Consider the following 14,604-nt stretch of genomic DNA (forward strand, 5'->3'; position numbering starts at 1 on the left):
ATTGAACTGAATTAACAAGCCACCGACCCAGCCAGTCCATCTAGCATCTCTGCAGCAGGTTCCTGCAGTCAGAAACGATTGCCGGTGTAATTCTCAGGGGCTGCAGGCTGGCAGTTGCGTCCGGACCAGCTCACCCATTTCTTTTCCCTTCGCTTGTAAGGGAAAGTCGCCAAGAACAACGTGAGACTTTGCGTGGGCACAGCCAGACCAAAGCTGGGGAGAGGCAGAGTCTCATCTTGCTGCTGCCTGCCCCAACAGCTCCAGAGGATTTACAGCTTATCACATCCCTCATCTGCTTTCGACCCTGCAATCTTATCTTGATTGCTCCATTGGGACCTTGAGGACTTTTCCTCAGGTGGAAGTGCGAGCCCGCGCTGTGACTGTGCTACTGATGATTTATACATCGCTGCACTTGAGGAGTTATTTTTGAATTTGATTTCGCAGCCATTACCAGGTCTGTGAAATCCTGGATTTTATAGTACAAGTACTTCATCTGCCAATAAAACAGAAGAAATGAGAGCATAAAAGGTCAGATCATCACTGCTCATTGCAAATGAGCCAGTCGCCTGCGAAGGGAGAAGTCAGTGAGGCCATCCTGAGCTCTGAAACCCTGTGGGATGGTCCTTCGCACACTCTGGCCTCCTCCAGGGCCTTCCCACTCAGAGCCACACTAAGGGGAAGAAAAAAAAAAATCCAAGCTGTGTTAGCACAACCCTTTTCAGACATAGCGCTGAGCCAGGGCGCAGGAAGGCTGCTCGGGAATGGGCCTTCCTAATAAGACCTTAGAGAAATCAAACACCATTTATCTCTTCTGAGGTTTCAACCTCTTCCTTGTGCCCCGAGGTACGAGCACGACCAGAAGTAGCTCTGCAGCAATAACAAGCAAGGCTGAAAGCAGACAGCACGCTCTGGAAGGGAAAATCAGACGGAGAGGCTGACCCTAGGGTGTCTGTCTGCAAAAAAGATCTGCACTGAAAACCAAAACCAAGCACCTTCCTAGTCGCTGTCAGCAGCCGAGCAGGTATTAAATCACCTTTTATTAGGGATGAGCTACAGTTGTTTGCATAAGAATAGTACCAGTGGGTTAATAAATGCTCCGGTAGCATCTGCTCCAGCACACGGAAATTAGCAGATAATCTTTAGTTTACAGGTCATTTATAGAGGGGTGCGCCAGTTCAACAAGAGGAGACCCTGCTTGTGTGGCATCAACAGTCTCAGCGTCCCTGGACGCTTGGGGAACATGGGTGCATGCAGAAGCGTCCCCGACCCACGCAGAAACCAAACCTCCAGCAGCCCCATCGTTGCGGGTAAGCATCCACCGAGTCGAGCCGAGGTCTGATGCTCGCGGGGGGCAGATGTCCCAGTAACCCCAGGCGGCTGCGAGTTCGACACTCGCTGGCTCTATTTTTAAGCCTTGCAGCCAGGGAAGATTCCCGTTGCTATACTACCCATGTTGTGGGTCCGGAGCGGTCGGTGCATCCCACCCCTGCGACCCGCCGAGCAGCTCAGCAGTCCTGTGGATGTGACCGACAAGGTTTCAAGTCCATCGCAGCAGCTGCGGCAGTCACACAGGACCGCTCCCCCCTTTCCTATTTTTCTCCTAAACTTCCCACCCCCCTCCAGCACTTGCCTGCAGCTAGGAGACATCCCCCGTGTTCAGTGTCACCCCAAAGCTTCCCACAGCCCTGGCATGGTGCAGGCAGGCGCATGGAAAAGTACCAGCAGCACAGCAGGCAGCAGTTGCTGCCTGGTGGGCGGACAGCCGGCTTTCCCTTGTAAGTCATTCTTCCTAGCTCCCAAAGCAAGCCTAAATAAGCCTCCAGCATTCCTCCAAGAGCAGGAGAATCCCAGCACACCTCTATCTACCGGGGGATTTGCGGGAACGCATCCTCCAGCAAACACCCAGCAGTGGGTCCGAGTTGTAAATCAAGTTTCCCAAAGTCCTGCCAGTGATTTATTAGTAGGGGAGCTGATCAAAGGGGGAGCAGCCATTTGTAAAAGTTCCTGTCACCAAATGATGCATTCTCTTAATTTCCAGTTAAATACAGAGCACGAATATTTCTGTCCTCGCCAGCATCACTAATGGCTGGGAATAATCAAATGCTCCACACATTGCTATTGCCACAGCAGGAGTAATTTATTTGGACATTAAAAACCTTCATAGTTCCTTCAGCGTCTTTCATTTCAGGTATATAGCTGGAAATATTGATTTGTTTACAACAGCCATTAAAAGCTTTGTTATGAGGCTTCTGCTCGTAAGAAGACACATCATAAAGCATAACCTGGCTTTTACAGCCTCTCTGTTTTAGTCCGGCCCAACTGGAGCAGCTGAGCGAAGGGGCCAGACCTCTTTGCTCAGACCCCAAGTTATTTGGTGATGAAAAAGCCCTACAGGGTTTTTGTCCCCTGCAAAAGTTACTTAGTCTCTTGTGGCTTTTAGAAGTGCCCTGGGCTTCCAGGGTACTTAAGCTGTGCTTACAAGTAGACACCAGTCTCCAGAAGTTTATTCTTTTGCCATTTTTGGGGTGGCTGGAGTCAGTGCAGAAATCAGCTGATGGCACAGCGATCCCTTGGCCGCTCTGTGTGGGGAGCAGGGGGACTGCTGCCAGGGTTGGCTCGGCAGGGAACACGGCGTCTTTCTCGATTGCTGCTCCTGAGGAATATAGTTGAGATCAAAACATCTTTTCCTCCTGCCCCATCCAGTGGTTCAGGCTGGAAGAGCACTTTGCAGTCGGGAAGAACTCGGACATCAAATTGCAGCAACGTCGCAGTCCCCAGTACCTAAATCCCCCAAGAAGGACTGGGGCAGCTGCTGCTTCACCCCCCTCGGGGGGATGACAGCCAGGAATGCTGGCCTGCTAGGGCTGGAAAAGCTTCTCGTCCAGGTGGTGGCACTGGAGAAGCTGCTCTTCCCCTCAGCTACAGGGTCATGATGATGGTGGAGGCAGGCGCAGGTCTGGCCCATCTGACCATCTAACCTTCTGCTAACGCTTCTACAGCACAGGACATGCTACAACAATAAAATACGCAGCTTTATTTACCCCATCATGCAGCCTTGCCTCAGGCACATAGCTCAGCCCTCAGCCCAGACTGCTCTCCATACTAAAGCAAGGAGCGGGTCTCCTCTGCCTACAGCCCAGGCACTGTGCCGTAGGCAGGACTGCTGGAATTCGGCACACCAGGCCACAGCTCTGCTGGGAAAAGGAAATTTAAGGAACAACAGCTTTCCCCAGCAAGCCTTCCCTGCTAGTAAGTGCAGGGAAACCAAAGCAATACAGATAACCTGGCCTCATCTGCTGAGAACTGGGGAGACAGGTGAAAAGCAGAGGTGGAGATATGGGGGAGCCTTCCTGTCTTCATGGGGTCCTGCACACAAACACAGGCTGCCTTGGGTCAGACCAAGAGCAGAAGGGATCGGTTTTAGGAAGCACTATTGGCTCCTCACTTACCAGCCTCTCTGCCTCCAGCACTGCAGTGAAAGCAGGAGCTGCGATCTGCTCCTGCTGAGCATCTTTCCTGGGCCAGACTGGGAGGAAGGATGCTGTGCTGGGCAGGACGGAGGGCTCCAGAGCTGAAGCCAGGGAGGATGCCCTGAGCCATCTGCTAGCCCACCACACCAGGCTGACATCTGAGCTGCTGGGTGCTGCCCAGCCTGAGACTGTAAAGCCCGAAGACCCCCCGCCAACCCTCTGATGTACCCAGAAACTCACAAAGTGCTGAAGAAGGAAGGGCTTCAGGGCACCCCGAGGGCTTCTAGGACACACCAAAAAACACCTAGAGGGCCATGGGGTGCATGGAAACAAACACAGAGAGCTCTGGGGAACACCAAGCAGTGCACAGAGCAGTTGAGGGACCACCAGAAGGCACTTGGAGTGCTCTGGGGGGCCTGCAGAGCAAACCGAAGGGTCAGGCTGATGGCCCTGGGGGCACTTCCACACAGACAGGGGCTCCGGGGGACAACGACAGGCAAACGGAGGCCTCCGAGGGAGGGCAGCACGGCGGCACCAACGATCGTGGGGACCACTGAAAGGCTGACAGCGGCTGGGGGGTGATCAGTACCTAAGCAGGTCGGCTCTGGCGGCTCTTCCTCCTCCGAGGCGGGCTTTGCCCGCGGCTGACCGCTGCTCCGCCGGTGCGAGAGGGGCCCGGGTACCACCGGCGGCAGATGGCACCCCTCAAGGAGCAACCCTGGGCCAGCGAGGCGGGAGGCGGCTAGCCCACGGGCGGCCGACCCCTGACAGGAACCGCGGGCAGCACGACCGCCCCCGCCGCCGCCCGCCGGCAGACTGAGGGGCCGCGCCCCGCCCCCGCCGCGGCCGTTGCGCCCGGCGCGTGCGCGCTGCCGGCGCGCGCGGCGATTCAAACCCGAGGGGGCAGGGCGGAGCAGCGCGCGTCCGATTGGTTGTCGGCCGGCCGAGCCGCGCGTCGATTGGGCCGTAGGCGAGGAGTGGGCGGGGCGGCGGTGGGCCCGAGGCGGCGAGGCTCGTCCCGTCCCGTCCCGTCCCCGCCGTGAGGATGAGCACCCCCGCTCCCCGGCGGGGCCCGGCCGCCTCCCCCGCCCCGCGGTCCCTCGGCAACACCGGCACCCCCGTGCTGGCCGAGTGCCCCGGTAACGACGATGAACGGGAGAGGCGGCAACGCCGGCGCTCGAGGGCCACCGACCTCCAGCTCGGCAGCACAGACTCGCCGCTGGGCCTCGCCTCACCCGCGCCCAGGTACGGCCGGGCCCGGTGTGAGGAGCTGTGGGGAGGGAGAGGGGGGTACGCGGAGGAGGAGGGTCCCCCAACCACCGTGTCTCCCCCAGGCAGGCGGAGGCATGGCTGCCGACCCTCCCCCAGTGGACCAACGCTCAGATCTCGGACCACTACAGCACCTGCATCAAGCTCTCCACCGAGAACGTGAGTCGGCCGCCTCGGGGAGGGCTCCTGCTCCCGGCCCCTCTCACACCACCTCTGTCTGGCAGTGGTTGCAAGGCCGGGAGGGATTTTAAACTCCTTGAGCCTTGGCTACGCGGTTATTCTGCTTCCAAGCCCTCTGAGCCCCGTCCCCGATGCGAGCCACGGCCATATCTGGGTCTCTGTTGCTGCCTTCCCAGCAGTAACAAAGTAGAACGTGGCACAGACCGTATCTCCTCGGTCCTGCTGTAAATACCCCCGTGGGATGAGGGTTCAGACAGCTTTGACAGGTGTCATTTTCCAGGGGATTAGTTCTGAGCTGTGCTTTGTTTCAGAAAATCACCACGAAGAATGCCTTTGGCTTACACCTGATAGACTATATGACGGAGATCCTGAAACAGAAGGACTCTGAACTGACCAACTTCAAGGTGAGAGGAATTGCTGCCTGGTCACGGTGGTGCTTTGTCTCCGACTGGCATTTAGCCTAAGGTTTAGTCAGTAACAAGCTTCAGATAATGCTGAAGGTAACTGAACTGGTTACTTCCACTAAAAATATCTGTAGAGGCAGCACAGTCACTTTTTGCAGAAGCTTACACTGTTGAATCCTTTTGTACCACAGAAATTAAAGGCTGAATTCTTTCAGTTACGGTCTTTCAAAAGGAGAGCTTGTTTAAAAGTAAGACTTGCGAGGCTTCCGAGGTAAATACTGGATGTTACAACCAGTAACAAAACAAGGCTGTAAAAGAAAGGAAGTTAGTGAGTCTAACTCCCGGACGAATTTTGATCCGGGATGGATCAGAATAAGAACTTGCCTAGGCAAAGACTTACTCGCTATAACAGTTCACTGATGCTAGGAAGGAGAACTGAATTCTTGGATGAATGAACAAATGGCAGGGCTTCTGAACGTGGCCTCAAGGAACCCCTGAGCTAGCTGTCTTATGGTTGGTGAAACTCAGGAAGGGACGGGAAACAGTGCACAGGTTTTCAGTGGGTGGCGCCTCACCTTCCTGGGGCGGTCTGTGATCAAAAAGGGCACTTGGCATCTCCTGCGGTTCACTTCTTTTGACTTCATAATTTGCAAAAAATAGAATGATACCAAGAGGATGACCTAAAAGAAGGCATGAAGGAGAGGTGGAAGAGAGAGGTGTCTTGGCAGATGCAAATCTGCACCTTTCTGCTTCTCCCCATTGCTTAATCTTGGCAACTTTTTAAGTATTTTGTGTGATCCCTTCCAAAAGACCTGATAAAGTAAATTGTAGGCTCTGCCTTGGAAGACACGTCTTGACCCCTGCTGTGCACCTAGGTCTCAGGATAAATCCTTTTCCAGTTGTTCGCAATTTTGCTTGTAATACAGAGCATTCAGAAATTCAGGTCTGCAGCTTGTCTTCTGCGTTTGCATCTTCCAGATGGGACTTTTTCCTTTCTAACCAAAAATGGCATCCTTTGTTCCTCCTGTCAGATAGCAGCTGGCACGCTTGATGCCAGCGCGAAGATTTACGCTGTGCGCGTGGATGCGGTCCATGCAGATACATACAAAGTTCTTGGAGGCTTGGGCAAGGACGTGGCACCTACAAACAACACGGACAGCCCAGAAGGAGGTGTGCCATTCACTCGCTTTCTGTTAAGCTGTTCCCGTTCCACCTGCGTGTAAGAGAAATGACAGTGTACTTGCATAGGACCTGTGAATTGAAGTGCTTTGTACATCTGGGAGAGTACCGCTAATTTCATTTTTCAAGGTCTGGGAAATCCTGAATTAGTTTGCTGGGTGCTTGAGCAGGGAGGATTGAGATGAGAACCTGAATCTGTTGCTCAGTCCTTAAACCGAACGATTTGGCCCGTCAGATTTGAATGCAAACCAAAGGTGGCCTAATCTGAAACATTAAAAATGAAGTGCCCCACTCTTTGCTGTCCTTTGCTTTGAAACGAAAATGTGCTGTTAAGATAAAATAGAGTCGATACAAAGAAATGCAGCATCCAGCCAATAAAACATTGGTGGTTCATGGTAATAGATACCTAACTGGGTAACTTCATGCCCACTAGGTTTTTGTGTGTTTGTCGTACAAACTGAAGTAAAAGTTGTGCTATCCCTCTGTAGGGTATTTTAGCAAGTTTTCCAAGTGTAACTTGTTCTTCTTTTCCTTTTAGAAGACGGACCAGCTCCTGAGGCTGTCAAGACAGTTCAGAAAAAGAAAAAGCACTCATTCAAAACCATCGAGCAGAACTTGAATAACATCAATGTGTCGGAAGCTAATCGCAGATGTGAGGTGGGTGGAGGGGGGCTGCTGTAGCAGCTGCGTTCTGGTGGGGGAAAGGAGATGTCACCTCATCTTTCTCATTTCTATTGTTTTCCTTATTGTGCATTCCTCTCTTGGGCTCTAACATTCACGTGCATGTCTGTGAGTTCTGCTGTTACAGCAAGATTGTTCCTAGTCACGTATATTCCTCCTGTGTGAGGCAGCTGTGAGAGCTCTCTCCTCGCTGAAGAAGATGCGTGGGTCATTCTCCCTTCGGATCTGTACTTAAAAGCCGCCTGCAGAGTCCTGCTTCACCCCCTCCATCTACTCCATTCCTTGATCCTCTGCTTCGTTCCATACCTGTAGGTTGATCCCATGTTCCAGAAAACAGCCGCATCTTTTGATGAATGCAGCACAGCTGGCATTTTCCTCACCGGGCTGCGTACCCAAAGCTGCCACAGTGAGCTCCTCTTTGACTCGCAGATCGTGCCTCTCCCTTCTTCAGAGACGCTCACGCTGCCAAACTCTGATCCTGTGAAAGTGACGGATTTAAAGTGTGAGTGCCGGTACCTGCTAAGCAAAGGGGCCCATCCAGACCTTTCGATCCTTTTCATCTCCCATTTTAGTCTCAGCCAGCTTGACTTGTGCTTTTGTTCACTGCTTGGCTACCCTGTGTCACCATTGCTCTGATTCTGCTCAAGTTGCGACTGGTTGCTGGAAAAACAGGACTTTTGTAGGTTTTAGATTGCTACGTGTAGCTTAACCTCTGGCAGATCTGTCACACAGCACGTATACGTGGTCTGAGCTGTGCAGCACTTGAGATTAGTGTGCTCCAGGTTAAGGACTGACCTTCTTAGAATCTTTTGAGCCTGTACATACTACCAAACCCTGCTGCTCTGATAAGATTCCCAGCGTCGTGCCCACCCTCAAGTTAGGGTAGCAACTGAACTCTCCCTTTCTGCTGAGAAATGAGCCCGACTGCTTTTGCAGTGAGCCCTGTGCTGCCCTACATGCAAGAAGGGCTGCCTACATATGTGGCTTTAAGAATTATTTAATACCTGGCACTTGTTTTAGGTGCTGGCTGTTTCATCTTCTATCTAATCTCTCCCCCTTGCTCTCCTTGTCTCTAGCCCTGCTAGCACAGTGCATTGAAAAACGCCCCATCTGCTCTTCGCTGGCTGGTTTCCAGTTTACAAAGTGGGATGCTGAATCCCATGATGAGGTATGTTTGTTAGCTCTGTGCCAGGTGGGACACTTGAGCCGGGTGGGATGCTTGAGCCGTATTGTGTGCTGACCTCCAAAGCGATCTCTGTGATACACAGGGCAGTGGGATGTTGTGCTGCAGGGCCGCTGATATCCTGCAGTTTTTTCCTTGAGCACTTTCTTCTCCTACAGTCAGTGTCAGCCCTGTTGGATAAATTCAAGAAGAGCGACCAAGTGTTTGATATCAATGCGGAGATAGACAGCGATGTGGAAGACTGTGTTCCCACCCTGCCAGGTGACGACTTCAATTCTGACTCCCCCAGGAGTAGAGTAGCAGACAAGACTGGGGAATTGACAGAAAACCTCAACTCCTTTGGAACAGTCTGCAAGAGCAAGAGGTGAGTCGTCACTGAAAGTCTATAGCTGTGCTTTGATAGCAAGCGACAACTTCTGGCAGCTCTGTGGGGAATCCTTAATTTACTGCGTACACGTTTCCCATCTGGCTATAGCTTGCTTTCTGCTCAAGTTTCGGGTACGTCCAGGAATGCATTACAGTAATAATATCTCTTCCCTCCAAGAGGACCTTTTCATATGGTCACATTTCCCCAGAGTGATTGCTTGTCTGCTCACTCTGCTGCCCAGTTTCCAGCCTGTCCTTTGGCAAATCCACCTCTGTTTTTGCAGCAGCCTCACGGACTCCAGACAGTGAACGCTCGCAGTACCGTTCACTGATTAAAGAGCGGGAGTCCTGCGCACATGCCGGCAGAGGGAGCGGGCGATGTCTGTACGGAGCTGATCTGGATATTAAATGCACGCTCAGGCCCGCTGTGTGCCAAAGGAATGGTTTCACTGAGCAGCATGTGTGCTCTTTCCAGAACTGATGCAGTTCCTTTTGGAGAGGGAGACATTGGGACCATGTGCCTTCATCTCTCCATGAAACCAGGGGAATACTCCTACTTCAGTCCCCGAACTCTGTCAATGTGGGCTGGCCCAGAGCACTGGCGTTTCAAACCTCAACACAAATGTACGTATTTAGAGATGGCGGCTCATACGCTACAGACGCGGCTACTGCCAGGTCCTGCTTACCTTTGTAGATGGGTGGCATCTGAGTCATAAAGTAGGGACCGTAAAGAAAGGGACAAGCCTGCATGGCTCTTTTCTAGCCAGATGGGAAGCAGTACTGAGTTCAGACACCAGGAAGGCTCTCGGTCACATGCGGATCCTTTAGTGTCTAACGCATTCTCTATTGTTTGGGTTTGTTAATGATGCTCAAAGTTGAGGGGGTGTCTCTCACTGCAGCAATAGGAGATACTAGCACTAATACAGCTCCTGCTGTTGTTTCCCACCTTCTGCATAAAAACCAAAGATTAAATTACACTTTCTGCTTCTATAAAAAGATACTGATCCCTTTAAAACATGAAGCTGAGAACAACACCTATTGCTTTCCCTTAACAAAGGGAAAAGTCCTTGTAGGTGACCTTTCTGTGTGGAGCAGATGCTCAAGTTAGGAGTGAGCTTGTTGTCCTTACTCTGTCACAAAGCACCGACAGTTTCCTTCCTTTCTGCAGCAGATGCTGACTCTGAAAAAGAGACCAAGAAAAGGAATGCAAAGAAAGTGTTTGAAATTAACTTTGATGAGGATATTGACTTTGGGGTGTATTTCCGTAAGACCAAGGTACGTGCTGAGTTTCTGCCTCTTTCTGCTCTCTTTTGCTATATCAGTGTGTCTTGGAACTGTCATATGCAAATGGCTCATCTCACACACCTGTGAAACTGGCTCTGTAAACTCAACATCATGTATGTTCCTTGGTGCGGGGTCTTCTGACTCCAGGTCACGTTACAAGGAGAGAGTTTTACCAACCTTGGGGTGGAGAATCAGGCTGGATTCTTCCTGGCTTATACCCTGTCAGTCACAGAGACCCTGCAGGTCCAGCTGCGTGTCCCAGGATGCTGCGCAGAAGCCACTGGGTGCACTGACTGGACCAGTGTGGAATTCCTCTTTGGAGGCATCTCAGAACTTGCCCCCTTTCAGACAAAGACCTGTGTTCAAAGCACTTATTTGTGCATTAATCTTCCAAGGAGTGGATAGCTTATGGGTAATGGTATTTATTACCTTCCCCAGGCATCTGTAACTCTAGCCAAATCCATTCTGGAAAGCCAAAATGTGAAGAGCACCACGCTTCCCACAGACTTCAACTATGACCCTAACAACATTCTCCAGCTGTTCCTCAAACCAGCTGTTAAGGTAAGAGTCTTCTCTAAAAGCCTGTTGGGAATGGTTCCATGCACAAAACCACTCTTGACCAAATGCTTTAAGTGTTTCGGGATGCTCCTCAGGGCTGGAGACGGGCCAGCACATCTCTCACTGAACTGACCCACTTGTGGATGCCAAAGCAGCTGTGCTTAGCCGTTGTGCTGTACAAGGGGCTTGCTAGAGAGCTTGGTATGCGAGGAGGAGGAGGGAGAAGAGCCAGCAGGCTGGGAAAAGGGGAGGTGATGAAGGAACAAGGTACAGGCATTGCTTGGGGAAGTATTTAGAGTTTCCTTTCCTGACCCCTGGTTTTGTCTCTGTAGCTCTGCAGGACGTCTGAGCCGGACAGCTCATTGTATCACGAAGATGAGATCGGCGACTACGATTACAACAACCCCAATGACACCTCCAATTTCTGCCCTGCATTGCAGGTTACTGGAACAAGAAGATTTCTTTCTGTTGTCTATATCTGATATATGATGGGAATAATTTAGGAAGAATCTGTGTCCAGAATTAATTACTAGTGAAAAAGAATTGGAGCTGCAGATTCTGACAAAGCTGCAGGAGTCTCTGCGCGCACCCCGTCCCCTCACTCTAACGACATCAACTAAACTCTCTGCCTTTAGTGTTCACCAGTCAGTTTGCTGCAGAAACTCCACTCCAGCCTTTTCCATACACCTGTGCCCTAAAGTAGGAGTAAATGCTCTACACAGAGAGCTTTGCTCCCAGCTGTTTCGAGCTCCCGTTGAAGTAGATTTCTTCTAAAGCTTCAGCTTTCTGCCAGGCCAGTGCTGTCTCCTGAGTGTGTTTGTGACAAGTCCTGGCTGGTCCCACACTGGCAGGAGAGCCCTCGTCTCCGTTATCTTTCTGTGTAGAACAGTCTTTTGATATTCTGCTCTCTAGATCTCCCTTGGGTTTAGCCTTAGCCCAGCCTAAGTGCCGTGGGGAGAGGCTGAATAAGAACATGTTCCATGGGGAAGGTGGGCAGGTATCGCCACCCTCCTGAGGGGCAGGTGCTCTTGTTATCTCAGTGCCGGATATCTCTGGCTCCTCAAAGATGTCTCTGGGTGGCCTCACTGCTATATCTCTTCTTGATCAGGCTGCAGACAGCGATGATGATAATGACCCTGTTCAATTCATGGACCAGATGGGGGAGTTCAACCTTACCGCCCACCCTGAGGGTCAAGACGCTGAGCTCAACAGGGTTGTTGGCGATGTTGATATCACAGTGTATGGAGAGCTGAACCTCATTGCTGAGCCCCAGAAGGTAAGGCCTTTATTGTTGTCAAGCTGTGAACTGCTCACTGGGCAGGTCTGGAGCAAAGCCTCTCAACACCTTGGGTGGTTAGAAGTCCTGAGACAGCAGTTTCCCCGGTGCAGGATCTCCTGGGTTTACTACTGGACACTTTATTCCCAGATGAACCCTTTGAATTAAAAATCAAAGATTTAGTAGTAAGATAGCATTGACTGTTGTTCCCAAGGAGAACCATGTTTTGATTGTTCCTGTGCTCCTGACTGAGGATAGGGCTGCTGCTTCTGCTCAGTTGCTCTCAGCTAACCCTAGACTTCTTTTCCTCAGGTCAATAAGATAGCAATTCAGTATGCAAAGACAGCCAAGAAAATGGACATGAAGAGGTTGAAGAAAAACATGTGGGACCTCTTGACTGATAGACAGAAGAAAGAAACAGTAGCAGAGGTGAGCACAGGGGGAGCCAGATACCTCAATAGGCCTGAGGATAAGAGAATGCCCTGCAGGTAACTGTGCTTAACTCCTGCAGAGACAGTCCTGCAGGTTTAGCAGCAATTCCTTTCTAGTAGTCTTGCTCTCATGGGATGGTTGGTAAGGACGGACTGAGTGTAACTTGCAGTGGTTTTTCTCTGAACACAAGGCTGAGTACTGGGGAGCAAAATCTGTCTCAGCAGTGTCTGTCTTTTTGCTAAACAGATGGAAGATGCAGAGAAAGAGAACAACACGTCAGTGGTAGCAGGCGAGAAGGTCTTCAGCAGCATCACAAAGGAACTGCTTCACAGGTAGAGAGGCCCTAAAAAGGTTGGACTGAAGATGGGGACAGACTTCAGCTGAGCTTGGGCAAACGCTGACCCCTCCTGTGTCTGTTACAGCCTGCTAACTGAACCCTGATGGGGGAAAAAAAAATCTCTTCTCTTGCTCTCTGGGATTGCCTGGGGGAGCTATGGGTTGCATTCAGCTTGGCAAATTCTTTGCTAGTGGGAGGGTAAAGGTAGAGAAAACCAGATCCCTGGGGAGGAGCTAATCTTTGGCAACCTGGTCCTTGCAGGCATGCTCCATCCATCGGGTTTCTGTAGGCTCTGGCCACCCTAACCTCCTCCCTTCTCTTTTGTAGGCTGCCTTCTGTGATGGCTAACAATCTGTCTGTCCCTTTAGCCTTCGCCTGCCTCTTGCATTTGGCAAATGAGAAGGTAAGCACAGCATGCACACAGGAGATGTAGTCGGAGCAGCGGGTGAAACGCACAGTGAAAAGCACGGGGAGCGGGACCTTTTCTTGCTACATCAGGACTTCTCAACTTAAGTCCCTGTTTCGTGCTTAGAGTGAACATAAATCAGGCTGATGCACTGGGAACGACAGCCTGTGGTTAAGCACTTGTAGCACTTCCAGCCTAACTGCTGTCTGTCCTTTCTTGTCCGTGGGTCTGGCAGCAGAGGGGTGAGCACTTTGTTGCTCAGTGTTGTTATAAGCGTTGTGAGCGTTTCAGACTCCAAAGCAACAGCCGATGGGAAGCCTTGGTCTTGCGTGCGCTGATGGCAACAGAAGGGGCTGGGGTTGTTCTGAACCTTCCTTGTGTGTTTTTTTAATGCCAGGCCTTCAGACTCAGGGGAAGAGTCTGGCTTTGTCTAACTTAGCTTTTGTTTTATATTCCCAGAATCTGAAGCTGGAGGGCACAGAGGACCTGTCTGATGTCCTGGTGAAACAAGGCAACTGAGCCCTGTGTGGAGCAGACCACTGGTGCTGACCCACAGGACAGAGCTCAGCTTCCTAGCTGGCCGGTGCTCGCTCTGGACTATCTCATCAGTGGCAGATTTTTCTCCTCCCAGCACCATTGCTGAGAAATCCCACTGGTCTCTGTACCTCAGGAAGACTTTTAAATCCAGGATGTCCTACCTAAACATAGGACCTGTACAGATGGACAGTTGCAGCTCAGCCTGCCTGGCTCCTGCCATCTTCGATCCATCAGCTCTTCCCAGAGTCTGGGTAGCAGAGTTCCTCCATCTCACTGTGAACCACCCATGCCTGCTACCAAAAGGCTCCTCTGTGTCACTCACTGTCTAATTCCCAGGCCGTAGACTGACTGTTACTCATGTCTCACATTCCACCTGTAGTCCCTGTTCATCCCCTGAAATGATTTACCTTTTATACTGAGCTTAAAGATAATAAATTGCTACAGACTTTGTAGATGGGCCTTCGAGATGGGGAAGAAGGAGTCTACAAAACAGGAGAGAGGTTAAAAAACACATGAGTGTCGGGGAGCAGCAAAAGCAGGGCTGCTCCCTGAAGAAAGGCGAACCGGGAGCCATGAGGGATCGCACGGCAGAGCATCACCAGCCAGGACACAGTCCTCCAGTACCTGAGCCATGTGAGCAGGACCAATCCGGAGATGGTGGCCAGGTTCAACTAAGAGTTGAGATCACCAGGCAAGTTCATGGTGCTGAGGCAGGTCCAAGATCAAGCCGGGAAGTCCGGCTGCAGGTCAGGATTGTGTCCGAGGTGATGAGGCAGGGAGACCAGCACTCCCAACACAGCTCAGGCAGGGACTGAAGCCCTTGAGCTGAGCTTCGGTGGAGCTTCTGGGCCACGGGTGCAGGTCAAGGCCATTAGGGCTTATTAGTACCCTCAGGACCCTGAGGAGGTGGGCAGAGAACAGCTCTGTGCAGGGTGGTGGAGCCTAGACCTGGCTGCAGTGCTGGCCCTGTGCTGCCAACTCTGCCCCCGAGCGCATCTCTGGGCCAGAGGCTGGCCATGGGACCCCCCCTCCCTGAGAGCTG

At 51.7% G+C, this 14,604-nt stretch overlaps 2 protein-coding genes across 4 annotated transcripts in view; one reads left to right on the plus strand and one right to left on the minus strand.

The window, feature by feature from the left end:
* Nucleotides 1–4,320, minus strand: part of LOC140643957 (tetraspanin-15-like) — a 98,258-nt gene extending 93,938 nt beyond the window's left edge. For both annotated transcript variants that reach the window (XM_072846347.1, XM_072846348.1), the window contains exon 1: nt 4,060–4,320. The gene's annotated coding sequence lies outside the window, so the exon portion shown is untranslated. The remainder of the gene's footprint in view (nt 1–4,059) is intronic.
* A 148-nt stretch (nt 4,321–4,468) lies between these two features.
* On the plus strand, nt 4,469–14,014 carry NCAPH (non-SMC condensin I complex subunit H). Of its 2 annotated transcripts, none has more exons than XM_072846065.1 (17): nt 4,469–4,715; nt 4,805–4,898; nt 5,231–5,323; nt 6,355–6,493; nt 7,041–7,159; nt 7,496–7,685; nt 8,260–8,351; nt 8,525–8,730; nt 9,208–9,356; nt 9,901–10,007; nt 10,455–10,577; nt 10,907–11,014; nt 11,683–11,850; nt 12,163–12,279; nt 12,529–12,614; nt 12,947–13,022; nt 13,485–14,014. In XM_072846065.1, the coding sequence occupies exons 1-17, from the start codon at nt 4,516–4,518 to the stop codon at nt 13,542–13,544; spliced, it is 2,127 nt and encodes a 708-aa protein (XP_072702166.1). In that variant the 5' UTR covers nt 4,469–4,515; the 3' UTR covers nt 13,545–14,014. The 2 variants fall into 2 exon arrangements, with proteins under 2 accessions (XP_072702166.1, XP_072702167.1); XM_072846066.1 differs by having other exon boundaries at nt 9,904–10,007.
* Nucleotides 14,015–14,604: the final 590 nt, after the last annotated feature.

The sequence above is a fragment of the Ciconia boyciana genome, chromosome 25, assembly GCF_034638445.1.
Source record: "Ciconia boyciana chromosome 25, ASM3463844v1, whole genome shotgun sequence".
Classification (NCBI taxonomy): Eukaryota; Metazoa; Chordata; class Aves; order Ciconiiformes; family Ciconiidae; genus Ciconia; species Ciconia boyciana.